The 16,037-nt window shown below is 50.2% G+C and overlaps 1 protein-coding gene across 12 annotated transcripts in view; it reads left to right on the top strand.

Annotated features, from left to right (window-relative positions):
* Positions 1–16,037, top strand: part of KDM2B (lysine demethylase 2B) — a 120,050-nt gene that overhangs the window by 99,914 nt on the left and 4,099 nt on the right. For 7 of the 12 annotated variants that reach the window (XM_057743778.1, XM_057743781.1, XM_057743783.1 and 4 more), the window contains 10 exons: positions 172–396; positions 5,309–5,452; positions 6,656–6,743; positions 6,909–7,177; positions 7,362–7,475; positions 8,132–8,170; positions 8,301–8,980; positions 9,602–9,765; positions 9,857–10,018; positions 10,675–10,893. In XM_057743778.1, coding sequence (XP_057599761.1) covers positions 172–396; positions 5,309–5,452; positions 6,656–6,743; positions 6,909–7,177; positions 7,362–7,475; positions 8,132–8,170; positions 8,301–8,980; positions 9,602–9,765; positions 9,857–10,018; positions 10,675–10,893 — 2,104 coding nt within the window. The remainder of the gene's footprint in view (positions 1–171; positions 397–5,308; positions 5,453–6,655; positions 6,744–6,908; positions 7,178–7,361; positions 7,476–8,131; positions 8,171–8,300; positions 8,981–9,601; positions 9,766–9,856; positions 10,019–10,674; positions 10,894–16,037) is intronic. The other 5 variants (XM_057743779.1, XM_057743784.1, XM_057743788.1 and 2 more) reach the window with 3 other exon arrangements.

The raw sequence follows: 16,037 nt of genomic DNA, 5'->3' as shown, positions 1-16,037 counted from the left end.
TTTAATAGTTTTGTCTGTAAAGACCCTATTTCCAAATAAGGTCACGTCCTGAGGTTGCGGGATTAGGACTCCAGCATATCTTTTGTGGAGGGACACACCTCAATCCACAATCCCCACACTTGGCTGACCCTGCGGGTGCCCATCTCACCAGTTCCATGTGTTCTCCCGCAGAACCGGGCGGTAGGTCGGCCCAAGGGGAAGCTGGGCCCAGCCTCCGCGGTGAAGTTGGCCGCCAACCGGACCACGGCGGGAGCTCGCCGGCGCCGGACGCGATGCCGCAAATGCGAGGCCTGCTTGCGGACGGAGTGCGGAGAGTGCCACTTCTGCAAGGACATGAAGAAGTTCGGGGGCCCCGGGCGGATGAAGCAGAGCTGCATCATGCGGCAGTGCATCGCGGTGAGTGCGCCCAGGAGCACCCTGCCCAGGTGGCTGCCGCACTTCTCCCCCCAGGAGTGGAGGTGGCAGCCCTTCTTTCTCCAGGATTCGGGCGGCCCTGAATCCAGGCCCCACTTCCTCTGCATCCGACCGGTCTGTTCCTCTGCTCGTTGGTCTGTCCGGTCCCTCCACTTAAAGAGAATGTGGCCACAGCAGAAACCTCAGAGGAGTGCTCTGTCCTGGGAAGAAACTGGGGACTCGTGCTGTCCACGCTGCGGGACTCGGGAGAGATCCTGCTGTGTGTTCAGGCTCCTTTTCCTTCATAGTCTGATGGTCTTGTAACTCCTTCCTTCCCTAGATGACCAAGTACTTTGAAGTCTCTGCCATTAAAGATGTCAGGGCAGCCTGTCCTGTCTGTGACCCCGTTGCCAACATTTATGGTCCAGTTCATGACGGTTCTGGGCCCTCCCTTCCTTCCTGTCCTGCCTGCAAAGTCAGAGGTCTGGGTGGAAGGTCAGTGCCGCTCCTGAGGGGGCTGTCCCAGAGAAGGAGGACTGATTTATGGTGTTTAGGAGCTGGGAGAGCCTGGCCAGCCCCTCCAGACCACCTCGCCTGTCCTCCAACCTTGCCCCAGGACTGGGCAGTGGGCACAGACTTTGGCAACCGCATCCCCCTGCACACGCTCACGTATTCTGCCTTCCTTAGGGCTCTGCTCTGGGCCCCGGGGTCCTCCCTGTGGGAGTAGTGATCTCTGTGCTCCCACGGGAAAGCAGGGTCGGCAGGAGGGACAGGATCCCTGGCCCTGGGTGAGCCGCTCGAAGGCCCAGCCTGGCATCAGGCAAGCCTTCCCAGGCTGCAGACGACCCCCCGCCCCCAAGCCTGGGGCACCTTCCCCTTCTCCCTCCAGCACTACTTGTGTTTTTGTATTTTCTTTGTCTCTCTTAATTGTGCTCAAAAACTTATAAAATTTACCATCTTGACCATTTTTAAGTGTACAATTCAATGATATTACCTATATGCTCCTTGTTGTGCAAACTGATCTTTAGAACTTTTTCATCTTGCCAAGTGGAAACTCTATATCCATTGAACAGCAACTCCTCATCCCACCTCGCACAGCCCCTGGCAACCACCTTTCTACTTTCTGTTTCTAATTGTTTGTAGGTTAGACACCTCCTATAAGTGGAATCAGGCAGGATGTCTCCTTCTGTGAGTTTCTTTCACTTAGCTATAATGTTTTCAAGATTCATCTACATTGTAGCATGTGTCAGGATTTCCTTCTTTTTAAAGGCTGAATAATGTTCCATCGTGTGGATATGCTGCTTTTTTCTTTTTTTAAATCTCTTCATCTATTGATGGATGTTTAGGTTGCTTCCACCTCTTGGCTACTGTGAGTAATCCTGCAGTAAATATTGGTATGCTGATATCTCTTTGAGATCCTGCTTTGAATTCTTTTGGACATATACTCAGAAGCAGGATTGCTGGATCTTATGGTCATTCTATGTTTAATTGTTTGAGGCATCTCCATACTGTTTGCCACAGCGGTTGCTCCGATTCACCTTCCCACCAATAGTGCTACAAGGGTTCCATTTTCTCCACATTCTTGCCAACCCATGTTATTTTCTCTTTTTTAATAGTGCCATCCTAATTGGTATGAGGTGGTACCTCACTGTGCTTTTGATTTGCATTTCTCTGATGATTAGCGATGTTCAGCATCTTTTCATGGGATTGTTGGTCATTTGTAGACCTTCTTACACGTGTCTCTCGAAGTCCTTCAACTATTTTAACGTTGGATTGTTTGTATTTTTGTTGTTGAGTTGTGGGTGTTCTTCACATATTCTGGATATTAAGCCCTTTGTAAATATTTTCTCCCATTCTATAGGTGGCCTTTTCACTCTGTTGACTGATTCCTTTGCTGTGCAGAAGTTTTAAGGTTTCATTGCTTGTGGTTTTGTGACTGTACCCAGGTCGTTTGAATGAATTTCAGGGAGTTTGAGTTTGAGCGCCGCCTTGAAATTAAATATGGATTTTTATTTGTGTGCATGTGTGTTTGTGCATTTTTCTAGAGAGAGGGTCCATGGCCTATTGCATTCTGTCACGGTTTAAGAGAAGTTGTCTATAGGGACTGTGGGTTTTGAGAACAGTGTCACCTAAAACTTGGTGCATTAGCAGTGCCCCAGAATTGTCTCTTCCTCTTTAGCCATACTTTCTCTTTCACCTCCACCTTCCCTCCAGTGACCCAGGCCTAGTTATAGGAACCCATCTCTGATGTCACCTATTCTTTGCAGCCCCGGTGCGTGGCCCAGTGCCTGACAAAGGGAGTGTTGGTTAAAGGAAACCTCACTTTTGTGTGTGTCTTCATCTCTCCAACCTGATGGAGCTTCTGGGACTGATGGCAAATGCAGCCTCGGCCTGACCCTCACTCAGGGTCCTTCTTGCTCTTCTTCCAGCCTTCCCAGTCTGTTGGGGCACTTCCTGCCACATTTTACCCACCTCTGACCCAGGCAGGCTGACATCTACTCCTTTTTCAGGCGCTGTTCCCTGATGTGTGAGTCTCCCTCTCTCTGTAAGCAGCCGTCCTTTTGCGCCCTCTGGGGGGAGGGGGGGAAGGGGGAGGCCTCCACCACAGACTTTATCCATCCCTTCCCACCACCCAGCACCCTCTCCCTCTAGCCCAGGCCGGGGTGTCCGCTCCTGTGTCTCTGCAGTAACTTTGCCTCTGGTTCTGCTTCACTTCACCTACTTCAGAGTCTGAACCAATGATGATTCTTTTGTCTTTAGTGTTCTGTTTATTTGAACAGAAATGTTTGTGTCATCTTATAGACTTTTCCAGTTATCGGTGGAGCTCAGTTTAATAAAAATTGGTTGTGTGTTTCCTCTGGATCCTGAGTACTGGAGGCAGGCGTGTATAAGGAGGAGAGAGTGAGAGCCTGTCCACAGGGGTTTTACAGTCTAGTACATCAGCTCTCAAACTTTGTGGTCTAGGGACCTCTTTACTCTCTTAAAAATTGTGGGAACCCCAAAGAGCTTCTGTTTATGTGGGTTATTTATTAATATTACTGTAATAAACATTTTAAAATATTTTGAATTCATTTAAAAATGAGAAGAAACCCACTACATGTTAACATAAATAACATTTTTATGAGAAATAACAACTTCCAAAATGAAAATGTAGGGAAAATACCATTGTTATATGTTTTTGTAAATCTCTTTTGCATCTGGTTCATTAGGGAAGACCTAGATTTTCATATATGCATCTATATTCATTCTAAGATGTTGTTTTGGAGGCACTATATGAGGAAAATCTGGCCTCATAAATATGTGGTTGAAAAAGTAAGGAATCTTTTTCTTTTTTGAGGGGGAATGAGGGGTAGCATTACGTGGCTTGTGACTGTGAAAGTGCGGCATCCTAACCATTGGACTGCCAGGGAATTTCCCGGGAGGAGTCTTTTAATAGCCTTTTCAGATGATGGTGGATATTCTTCTGATCCACCACCAGAAATCAGCAGGTGGCAAATGCTTAAAGGTTAGTTGCAAAGTGGAATCTGAAACTGTATCAATGAACTTTTCATATTGTTACATTAAAATTCATTAGTCTTTCTTGCCCCTCATTTGCTCATGAGTATGGTTATAACATCAGACATTGTAAGCCATTTTCCAAATGACCAGAGTTTTACAGATTTTCCAAATAGGGCTACTTAGTGTTATACAATGTTAAAAACAAAAACAAAAACAAACCACCACCACCAACAAAAAAACCACATTTGTTAGCACCACCAGCAATATCCTCAGAAAAGTCTTTAAGTATTGGGAAGCTGTCTAATTCATGGTGGCTAATGTAAATTTTCCAAGATTGTAATTTTTGTTTGAAAATTTGAATTTCATCATCTGCAACAAATGCTTTAAGTTATTTTTCTGGAAGTGACAGGCTTACTTATTTCCTCTTTGAGAAAATGTGCCAATACCCTTTTTCCTCTTTTTTTTTTCTTTTTCTTATTTTTTTTTTCTTAAGCAGTCATTCTTTCAATAAAATGATGTTTCTATGGAGAAAGTGGCCAGTTCAGCTCACAGCTGGGTCATGAGTGCTTTTCCTTTAGATAATCATCATCCTTTGGTATTCAGCTGGAGTAGCCGATGCATACTTCCTGTTTTGTGGTGCAGAATAGTAAAAGAATGTGGACTCAGAGGTCAGAGTTTTAATAAAATTCATAATTTTTACTGCTTTATCAAAGATATCCTTAAATGAAACTGGTGATCTTTTTAAGGAGCATGCGGCCAGGAACGGCTCAGTGAATGCCCAGGCACATTGGAGCCTCTGCCTTGACAGGTGCCAGCAGTTTCACCCACCAGTGCAAGTGTCAACACAGTAAAAAAGGCAGTGATGTCTTAGTGGTATTCTGAAGATAGTCTGACTTCTCTGTAGAGTCTCGAGGACCCGGAGTCCTTGGATTGCGCTTTGATAGCTGCTGGAGAGATGCAGCCTCAGCCCCTGCAGTTCTGGGCTCGGTTCATGTGCCACTTCCTCCTGCAGGTTTTTTCTCACCTGTGAGGCTGTCCTTGATCTCTGCGTTTCACATTAGCCTTCCTTTCCCCCACCTCACCCCTGGCTTGGCCCTGATGGTTTTATTTTTCTCCATTTCCCTTGTCACCATCTAACAGACTCTTCTTCATTTTGTTTGCCTCCCTCCACTAAAATGTAAGCTCAGGATGGCAGAGAATTTTATCTCTCCGATTCAGTGCTATAGCCAGCACTTGGAATAGTACCTGGCACGTTGGAGGTAGTAGTTGGATAAATATTTGAATGAATGACGGGCAGTGCCTGGGCTGGTTCTCCTGTGGCTCCTGGAAGGCCTGGGGGGAGCAGCTCATTGCCTTTGATATGTCCCTCATGGGGTCCTGGCCATGCTGACTTCTCTGTGTTCTCCCCTCTCTTCAGCCAGTGCTGCCCCACACCGCCGTGTGCCTAGTGTGTGGCGAGGCAGGGAAAGAGGACACAGTGGAAGAGGAAGAAGGGAAGTTTAACCTCATGCTCATGGAGTGCTCCATCTGCAACGAAATCATCCACCCTGGATGCCTTAAGGTGAGCAGCCTTGGGGGCGTCTGGCCGTGCTGCTCAGCACCTCGCCCTGCACCTCTGGTGGTGCTGATGCTGTGGGGGTTTGAGGGGTGGAGGGGAGTGAGTCTAGGTTCCTTCCCTGGAGGATATCCAAGTCTGGGGGATGATGTGTGTCCAATGATGAGCTGAGGGCGAGAAGGGTCCGGAGTAGCTCAGACCTTGCACCCATATCTTTGTGGAAGTGAACACACACAAACACACACACACATACTTTCCACCTTCCAGGACCTCAGAACCAGAGAGCGTTCCCAGAGTCTTGCACCTGGGCCAGGGGGAGACTGGGTAGTTGGGCTGCTCTCTGGGCTTCTGGGAAAACAAGGTCTGCGCCAGGGGAGGGCGGGTCCTGTAATAACAGGTGGTTGCATTCCTGTCCTATGTGCCAGGAACCTGTTCCCTTGGTGTGCCCAGGGCAGGACTGCCTTCTCCTGGGGACGTCATGCTGTACCTGCCTGTCTTAGGCAGCAGGTTCCACCTTTGAAAGGAAGATTGCTCTGAGCTGGCATATACCTCATACCCTCTGGCTCAAGAGAATGTCATCATACCTGGCACCTCCCATCAGCCCAGCTGTTTACAGAGATGAGGGTGGGCCGCCCCAAAGGGTGCTTCAGCTCTGAGGTGTCTGTCCCCTTTCCTTCCGTGATGTTAGTGGGGGTTTGTTTTGACACTTACTCCGCTCTCCCCAACACACACACTGCCCACTCAGAAAGAGGTGTTATGATTTTCCCCTGGCCCCTGGTCGCTTCTCTCTCTCCCGGATCAGAAGCTCCAGGAGGGCAGGGACAGCACATTTGACTTGCTGATACCAGGCACCCAGTACGGTGCTATTAAATGACTGAACAGTTTGTGGGTCCTTGCTGGGTGCCAGGCCCTGAGCTAATTGCTTTCACTAGGTTACCTCATTGAGTTATCACGGAACTCCATTTTATGGCCGAAGGCACTGGCCCACAGAGATGGGAGTGATTTGTCCAGGGTCGTTGAGCTAGGAAGAGGCATGATCAGGATTTGAACCCTGACCTGAAGCCAGATCCACCCATCTTAACCACTCTTGTTTTCTCTTGGCCAAAGGTGGTATGGAAATGGCATTTGGGAGGGGGGTGTCGATGCTCTTGGCAGAGCTGGCCTTGTCCACCCCCGCCCTGCTCGCTGACTGGTGTGTGTCCCTCCCAGATTAAGGAGTCAGAGGGCGTGGTCAACGATGAGCTTCCAAACTGCTGGGAGTGTCCGAAGTGTAACCACGCTGGCAAGACCGGGAAAGTGAGTGCCGGGCTCCAAGTCCCAGGGGTCAGCCTGGGAGGGGTAGACCTTGGCCTTGCCAGGCCCATCCTGTCCCTGAGATGTTGGCTTGGGGGGGGTGCTGTGGCCTCGGGGGCAAGGGCAAGTCCAAAGATATACAGTTTGTGTGTTCCTTCCCTGTTTTTGGCCTACAAGCAAAAGCGTGGCCCTGGCTTTAAGTACGCCTCAAACCTGCCCGGCTCCCTGCTGAAGGAGCAGAAGATGAACCGGGACAACAAGGAGGGGCAGGAGCCTGCCAAGCGGAGGAGTGAGTGTGAGGAGGCGCCCCGGCGCAGGTCAGACGAGCACCCCAAGAAGGTGCCCCCTGACGGCATCCTGCGCCGAAAGTCCGACGATGTGCATCTGAGGAGGAAGCGGAAATACGAGAAGCCCCAGGAGCTGAGTGGACGCAAGCGAGTACGACTGGGAGGGGTGGGTGGTGAGGGGTGGCCTGGCTGGTCCCGGGTGCAGGGGCGCGCGGGCGGGGGCGGGGATGGGCAGCGGGACTGGCCGTCCTGAGCAAGTCACAGAAGTCCCGAGAGCCCGGCCCAAGAGAAAGGAGGGGAAAACCAGCAAGTCACTCCTCTTCCCACCCCTTTAGGCCTCGACGCTTCAAACGTCCCCCGGTTCCTCCTCTCACCTCTCGCCGAGGCCCCCTCTAGGCAGCAGCCTCAGCCCCTGGTGGAGATCCAGTCTCACTTACTTCCAGCAGCAGGTGCTCCCACGTCGCCCCGCCCTCCCCAGGCCCCGGGGACTCGCGAGTCCCGGGCCGCCCCCACCCTGCCCCACTGGCCCTCGAACCCATTGCCGCAGACGCTCCGAGGCACCTGCTCACCGTAGCTTCCCAGGCCTCAGCCCCGGGTTGCTGGCTCGTGGTCCTGGCGTGGGGCCTGGGAAGCTGAAGCTGCCGCAGGGAAGCCCTGTGGATCTGGGGAACCTCGGAGGATCCTGGCGGCCCCGCCCCGCCCACCGGCCCTTCCAGCATCAGCCACGAGGTGGCGCCTGGTCGTCTTCTCCCAGCTCTAGCCATTAAGGCTCGGCTGGGAATCCCGCAGACCCTGCCTCCGGGACTGGCTCCCAGAGCCAAGTCCGACCTGAAGGGGCGACTGCATAACTTTGGGTCTGTCCAGGGGTGGGAGGTCAGTTGGGTGGGGACAATTCGATCACCCTCCGCCACTTCCGGCTTCTTCCTTAAAACCAGCAGGCAGGGCCCACCCGTCTGTCAGAGTGGAGGAGATGGGATTTGTTGGGAAGGTGACCCCCCCAGCCTCTACTTTAGAGACTGTGGACTCTTGGTGGGACTGGGTGTAGAGGGGACCAAATCTCATGAACCCTGGGAGCAAGCTCTGCATCTTTTCTTTTCTGTGACAGCTAAAACCTGGCAAAGAAGATAAGCTTTTCAGGAAAAAGGTACCATCTTCCTCCTTTCCCCCAGGCCCACTCCTGGGGCATTGGGTTCTGGGGTGGAGGATGGAAGGCCTGGGTGGGCGCAGCCCCGGGCCTAGAGGCTTACCCCCCTGTGTGCCCCCTCCTCCCTCAGCGGCGGTCCTGGAAGAACGCTGAGGACCGGATGTCTCTAGCTAACAAGCCTCTCAGGCGGTTCAAGCAGGAACCGGAGGACGACCTGCCTGAGGCGCCCCCCAAGACTAGGGAGAGCGACCACTCCCGCTCCAGCTCCCCCACTGCTGGGCCCAGCACGGAGGGGGCGGAGGGCCCCGAGGAGAAGAAGAAGGTGAAGATGCGCCGGAAGCGGCGGCTCCCCAACAAGGAGCTGAGCAAGGAGCTGAGCAAGGAGCTCAACCAGGAGATCCAGAAAACGGAGAGCAGCCTGGCCCACGAGAACCACCAGCCCATCAAGTCGGAGCCCGAGAGCGAGAATGAGGAGCCCAAGCGGCCCCTGGGCCTCTGTGAGCGCCCGCATCGCTTCAGCAAGGGGCTCAACGGCACCCCCCGGGAGCTGCGGCACCAGCTGGGGCCCGGCCTGCGCAGCCCGCCCCGAGTCATCTCCCGGCCCCCTCCCTCCGTGTCCCCGCCCAAGTGCATGCAGATGGAGCGACATGTGATCCGGCCACCCCCCATCAGCCCCCCGCCCGACTCGCTGCCCCTGGATGACGGGGCGGCCCACGTCATGCACAGGGAGGTGTGGATGGCCGTCTTCAGCTACCTCAGCCACCAAGACCTGTGTGTCTGCATGCGGGTCTGCAGGACCTGGAACCGCTGGTGAGGGGGCGCCGGCTAAGCTCGGGTGGGGGCATCAGGGGCCAGGCTAAGGCTCAGGCTAGACCAGGGCGGCACGTGCGTCCGCACTGGAGTCGCTCATGATGCTCTTCCCTTCTGAGTCAGTCCAGCTTCAGTATCCTTCTCAAAGAGTTCTAGCAGCTACAGCAGTCTGGTCAGTGTGGTCTTGTCAAAAGAGGTGAACATATTTACTTTCCTGATTTAGCTCCTTGGAAGATGAACCTAAGGACCAGGGGGAGTCCTTGTCCTTTAAGAGCCCAAGTTAAGAGTGCCGTGTCAGTTTCTGATCCTAATCCTTGCTTTGATAGTTCCCAGCTTTCTGACCTTGGCCTAGTTACGTACCTTCATCTGTGAACAGGCATGATGCTGGGTTGTTTTGAGATTTGGCCTGTGGAGGGTGTAATTAAGCCCCCAGTACATACTTTACAACTGCTGGTACTTTACATGGGGGTTGTGGGGGAGGGCTGTGGCAATCAGAGCAGAGGCTCCCACATCCAAATGAGATGGAAACTAAACAGAAGGGCCCAGAGGGCTAAGCTAAGGGGGCTCCCCAAGTGAGCTCCCAACTCTGACATTGCGCCCTCTGCTGGGCCTGGCCCCCAGGTGCTGCGATAAGCGGTTATGGACCCGCATCGACCTGAACCACTGCAAGTCCATCACGCCCCTGATGCTGAGCGGCATCATCCGGCGACAGCCTGTCTCCCTGGACCTCAGCTGGACCAATATCTCCAAGAAACAGCTGAGCTGGCTCATCAACCGGTTGCCTGGTGAGCACTGGGCCAGGGACCCACAGTGTGCGGGAGTGGCAGCTAGGGTGTGTCACCTGACCTGTCGCCCCCCCCCACCCCGTTCCCCCAGGGCTCCGAGACTTGGTGCTGTCGGGCTGCTCGTGGATTGCAGTCTCAGCCCTCTGTAGCTCCAGTTGTCCGCTGCTCCGGACCCTGGATGTCCAGTGGGTAGAAGGACTAAAGGACGCCCAGATGCGGGATCTGCTGTCCCCGCCTACGGATAACAGGCCAGGTGAGTGGCCGGGCCAGGGGTCTGCTCAAGGGGGTCATAAGAAGGTGGTGTGACCAAGCTGTGCCAGTGGATCTGGTTTTCACCCCAGACCCCGTCTGGTACTCATGTCTTCAAGCCTTCTCTGGACGCAGAGCTGAGTCCCAGCTGCTATTCTTGGGTCAGCTGTGGGCACAGAGGGGATCCGTGAGAAGGCAGAGGCTCCCAAGATGCCACTTTGGGAGCCCTGCGTGCATCTGACTGCTTCTCTGTTAATTTGTCCTTCATTGGCTCCAAGCCTCAAAAGCATCAGGGTCAGTGTGGCCGGACAAAGCCTCATGGGATGGAGCCCTCCTAGGTCAGGTCGCAGGGCTCACTGCTCCCCACCAGTACCTTAAATGAGGAACCCGTGGTGACCCAGAGATGCTGTGCTCTCTCTGCTTTAATTGGCCGAGCACCGCTGGGTGGAATGCAGGCTCTGCGTTTCTAGGTCTTCTGACTTTTAAAGAATCTACAAGGATAAAACTTGACGTGGGATATTCTGATTTTTAAATGTTGGAACCAGTTCTGATCTGTTGAGGGAGACACTCAATGGCTACATGAAAGCCAGGTGTTCCATCTGGCTGTAGGCCTTGTAGAGTGTGAGGATGACATGTTGCCTCTCCATCCTGCTCCCTCAGGTCAGATGGACAATCGGAGTAAGCTCCGGAACATCGTGGAGCTGCGTCTGGCCGGCCTGGACATCACGGATGCCTCCCTGCGGCTCATCATTCGCCACATGCCCCTGCTCTCCAAGCTCCACCTTAGTTACTGTAACCATGTCACTGACCAGTCCATCAACCTGCTCACCGCTGTGGGCACCACCACCCGAGACTCCTTAACTGAAATCAACCTGTCAGGTCAGTCAGGGGCACCCATCGGGGTCTGCCCAGGACCCTGTGGCACGGGCTGGGCATTTCACATTCATGGGGAAATACCTGTGTGCCTGTTGCTCTAGGGTCACAGTGTTAGGTGCTACGACACACCAGTGACCAAGACAGACAGACGCACGGCCTAGTCTAGAGGGGAAACACACAGTAAACAAATAAGCACTATTGGATTTTATTTTAAATAATTGCTACCAAAAACTAGTGCTAGTAGCAGTGAGAGCACGTGAGCCCATAGCAGTGATTCTTGACCCAAAACATGGGCTAGAAAAGCTTCCCTTGGGTGTTGTGGACGAGCTGGCACCTGGCAGTAGGGGGTGTGGGAGAGCAGCTGGCAGTGAGGCCAGGCCATGCCGATGGAGTGAGCATCTTGATTTCTGCTACTGTTGTCGCTCACGTGTCCCCCTCCTGACCCTGCTGTCAAGGGGCCTGTTGTTGACAAGGAGAAAACAGCAGAGTCCTCACTTCCTGCACTTACTTGATGGGGTCGGAGTTGGTTCCTAAGGACTTGGGGTGCAACCATTGGGGTGGTGGACAGAGGCAGCACTGCCCGTTCTCAGCCCAGTTAACCCGGTTCTCGTCTCTTTGCTCAGGATGGTCAGATGGGGCATGTAAGATTTGGATGAGACCAAAAAAAAAAAAAGGAAAAGAAACTTTTTTTCTCCAGAAATTACCAAGTAATAAATGATACCCTCACCTCATTTAAATTACATTTTGACACTATCCAATCTGATGTTTGGCTTGGTCAGGATTCACATGCCGTTTAAGTGCTTGCCTCTCTCCATCCCACATTCGTGCCTGAGAAACACCTTCTTATTTCTGGTGCCACATCCGAGTGGGAGCTAAGGCTGTACCTTAGTGCCTAGGGCACCCTCCCTCCTCCTCAGGGAGTGTTGGTGGCAGGTGGCAGTCGCACCCCACGGAGGCAGAGAACAGAGAGCCACACTGAGGTGAGCTTCGACCAAGACCCCAGCTCCAGGCACAGCCTGTGGTCTTGAATTGATGCCGGGGCTGCCCTGTGGAGAAGGGCTTGGGGAGGCATCTTGTTCTGAGTGCTTGGTAGTAATGAATTATTTTCCTTTATTCTAATTTAGTTACTATGCATGTATAGCAGAGATCCCAGTATAAATCCCCCTCCCCTGCGCGCAGTCCATGATGGTGTTTGTATACGTCATCTTTTGCATTTCTTTTTCCACCACAATCCATTCAGCTCATCTTTTTGTCTCAGGACCTACATACAGATCTCTGCATTTGCGTTAAGAGCTGTGACGTATATGAAGGCCAATCTCTCTCATACCCAGTCTCTTCTAGATTCAGTTCTTTTTAAAATGTTTTCCTCTCCTGTCAGTGTAACTAGTTAACGATAAAGTAAGTCTCTGCCACAAAATGGATGGCACTTGACATGTTTCCAGATCCTTCAGTGTGGTTGGAAGATTAGGTCTAGTGACAAAGTGAAGCCGTGATTGTCTAGTTTTTGATATTCAGGCTGTGTTTCGTGTAGAAACGCTAACTGGGTGCTCAAGGCGGCCCTTTGGCTTTCCCTTCCCTGCCTCTGATTCTCACCTGGAGGCAGCCACCTTCCGTTCTTGAGCTCTTTCTATTTACCTCCCTTTTTCCAAACAGCAAGCCTACATTGCTATTTCTTGTTTTGTTTTGTTATGCTTTTTTTGTTTTTTCCCTATTCAGATGTTCTGTGTTTGTTAACTTGCCTGTGTAGAGCACAAAGATTACTGTTCTTACCTTCTCTTACCCTGCTCCCTTTTCTCCCTTCATCTTCCCAATCTGTGGTTAAGTCACTATTATTTACCTTATTATGGCCATATGAGTATTGTGTATGTTTCCTTTCTCGCACATTTTTTTTGTTTTCCCTAGAGTTAATAATTGCCTCATTTCTGTTTGCTTAGTTTCTAAACAGACTACAACAGACTTGAATACTATTCTTTCCCCACATGAACTCATCAGGCCCTCAACCTGTGTAGGAAACCACCCTCCTGGACTTCTTTTCCTCCTGCCGCACTTGAACTTAGCTGCCTCTGCCTGCTGCACAGCTGCCATCCTGGGGCTTCTTTGGTCTCTGTCTTGTGCAGGGACCCCTCTTTCCTTGGTCCCATATCTGCTTTCTTGATTTATCTGTTCATTTGGTGGAGGACAGCTTCCAGACCTTATATGTCTGAAAATGGTTTTATTATACGTTTATGTTTAATTGATAGCTTAGATGGTTATATAGGCCTCATTTGGGAACCACATGGTTTCCGAAAGCAGGAGGCAGTGCTCCTTTGGCTTCTGCCTTTTCATAGTTGATGTCCAAAACGATTTGATTCTCCATCCTTCAATGAGTATTTCCTCTCATTGGAAGTTTGTAGACATGATCTTTTTATTTATTTTTTAAAAAGTGTTTATTTTTTTATTTATTTGGCTGAGCCAGGTCTTAGTTGCGACGTGCAGGATCTTTAGTTGCAGCACGTGGGCTCTTAGTTGTGGCTTGCAGGATCTAGTTCCCTGACTAGGGATCGAACCCGCATACCCTGCATTGGGAGTGTGGAGTCTTAGCCACTGGACCACCAGGGAAGTCCCATGTAGGACATGATCTTTATCTCTAAGTTTTCTGCAGTTTTTGATGATTGAGCCTTGGTTTGAGTCTATTCTCTTTGACTATACTGAGCATTCATGAGCCCTTTCAAGCTCTCAATTTGGAAATAAATGTCCTTTTTTTCTGGAAAATGTTCTTGAATTATTTAATTTCCTTCCTTTCTGTCTTCTTTCTTTAGCAGTCCTCTGATACCTTTGCTTTTTCTCCCCCTTTTCCCACCTTTGTCTTTTTGCTCTATTCTCAGGTTCTCCTTCACTTATCACACAATTCATATACCGTTGACCCTTGAACAACTTAGGGGCTGGGGTGCAGCCCTCCTCACAGTAGAAAATCCTAATATAACTTACAGTTGGCCCTTGGTGTCTGCACTTCCTCCATAACCTCAGAGTCAACCAGTAATTTGTAGCCTGTCATATTTAGTATTGAAAAAAATTGGCACATAAGTGGACCCGCACAGTTGATACCTAGTTCAAACCCATGTTGTTCAAGGGTCCACTGTAGTGAGTTTTTCATTTCTGCTTTCTTCAGGTTCAAACGTATGAAGCTGCTTTTATGTAGGTCAAAACACAGTCAAATGTTGGCAGTTTTCGTATGGTTTAGCTTGCATTTTTAATTTTACAGCCATAGTTTGTTCTCTAAACTTTTGGAGAGTGGCTTGTACTTGTTTCTTAGATCCAGATACTGTCCATCCTGAGCACACTGATGCTTTTATCTTCTTCTCCACAGAGACCATGCATTCCTTCAGTTGCAGGCAGTGGCCCTGCCTCAGGGGCCCTTCTCAGATTTAGTGTCCACACGAGGTTGTCTGCTCAGGTGATTGGAGGCTCTGGGGACATGGTGGGAGCTGGTCTGCTGTGGATATCACTGGGTGATCAGAATGGGTTGTTTCTTTGGGGAAACCCAGATGTGACATCTGTCAGTCTTCCCTTTTAAGCAGGTCAGCGTTACCAAAGGACACTCTTTCCTTGATCTCCCAATTGAAGGTCTCAGGCTCGGCTGTCAGTGTTCTAGGGCTTGACAGGGAAGGACTCTGGGGGTCTCCACAGTCAGCAGGTAAATTTCCCTGTAACCCCCATTTTTTCAGTGGGTGTCCCTACCTTCCACGGTGCCTGGTGGTGCTGTCTGGTCTAGAGACTTTCTCTTTCCCATCAGAGACAAACTCCGCTTTTTTTTTTTTTTTGCTGGGGAAGGGAATCTTAGCCTCTTACTTGCTCCTTAAATAGATTTTCAACCAGTCCTTCAGTCTCTAACTCCATCTTCAGCCCCACTTTCAATGTACTTGTTGCTTCTAGTACCTGTAGGTCTTTGTAGATGTCTTCTGTAGAATAAATCTTCTTCTCTGCTTTTCCTTCAGCCAGTTTGGGGTTCAACTTTCTTAAGTCTAGTGAATTGTTACCTCTTCTCCAGCTTTCTAAATTAAAAAAAAATTTTTTTATTGTGGCAAGATACACATAACATAAAATTTACCATTTTAACAAGTCACTAGCATTAGGTACATACATGTTGTCGTGCAGCTGCCGCCACCGTCCATCTTCAGAACCTCTTCTTCACCCTGTCAGAAACTCTGACCCCACTAAGTATAACTCCTCCCTCCCTTTCCTCTCCTGCCCCCAGCAACCACCATTCTGCTGTCTGTCCCTGAATTTGATTCCTCTAAGTACCTCACATAAGTGGAATCATACAGTAGTTGTTTGTTTTGGGACTGGCTTATATATATACAACATTTTATTTATTCATTCATCTGCTAATGCACACTTGGGTTGCTTCCATCTTTTGGCTATTGTCAGTAATGCTGCTGTGAACATGGGTGTATAAATTCATTGTTCTTTGGGTATATAACCAGAAATGGACTGGCTGAATCACGTGCTAATTGTGTTTACTTTTTTTGATAAACTATCATATCGTTTTGCATAGCAGCTGACCTGCTCTACATTCCTACTAACAGTGCAAAGGGTTCCAACTTCTCCATATCCTTGCTAATATTTTCTGGGGTTTTTTGGTTTGTTTTTTTTCTTACTTTTTAAGTAAAAACCATGCTAATGGGTATGAAGATCTCAGTGTGGTCTTGTGTTTCCTTAACGATTAGTGATATTGAGTGTCTTTTTGTTTGCTTATTTGCCATTTGTGTATCTTCTTTGAACAAATGTCTACTCACGTCTTTTGCCCATTGTTTAATCAAATTGCCTTTTTGGTTGAATTGTAGCATTTCTTTATATATTCTGGATATTAATTCCTTTTTAAAATTTATTTATTGGCTGCATTGGGTCTTTGTTGCTGCATGCGGGCTTTCTCTAGTTGTGGTGCACGGGCTTCTCAGTGTGGTGGCTTCTCATGTTTCAGAGCATGGGCACATGGGCTCAGTAGTTGTGGCTCTCGGGCTCTGAAGTGCAGGCTCAGTAGTTGTGGTGCACGGGCTTAGTTGCTTCACGGCATGTGGGATCTTCCCAGATCTGGGATCAAACCCGTGTCCCCTGCATTGGCAGGTGGATTCTTAACCACTGTGCCACCAGGGAAGTCCCCCTTTAAT

Source organism: Hippopotamus amphibius, chromosome 8 (genome assembly GCF_030028045.1).
Source record: "Hippopotamus amphibius kiboko isolate mHipAmp2 chromosome 8, mHipAmp2.hap2, whole genome shotgun sequence".
In the NCBI taxonomy this organism is placed as follows: Eukaryota; Metazoa; Chordata; class Mammalia; order Artiodactyla; family Hippopotamidae; genus Hippopotamus; species Hippopotamus amphibius.
This window is presented reverse-complemented; position numbering and strand designations above follow the sequence as displayed.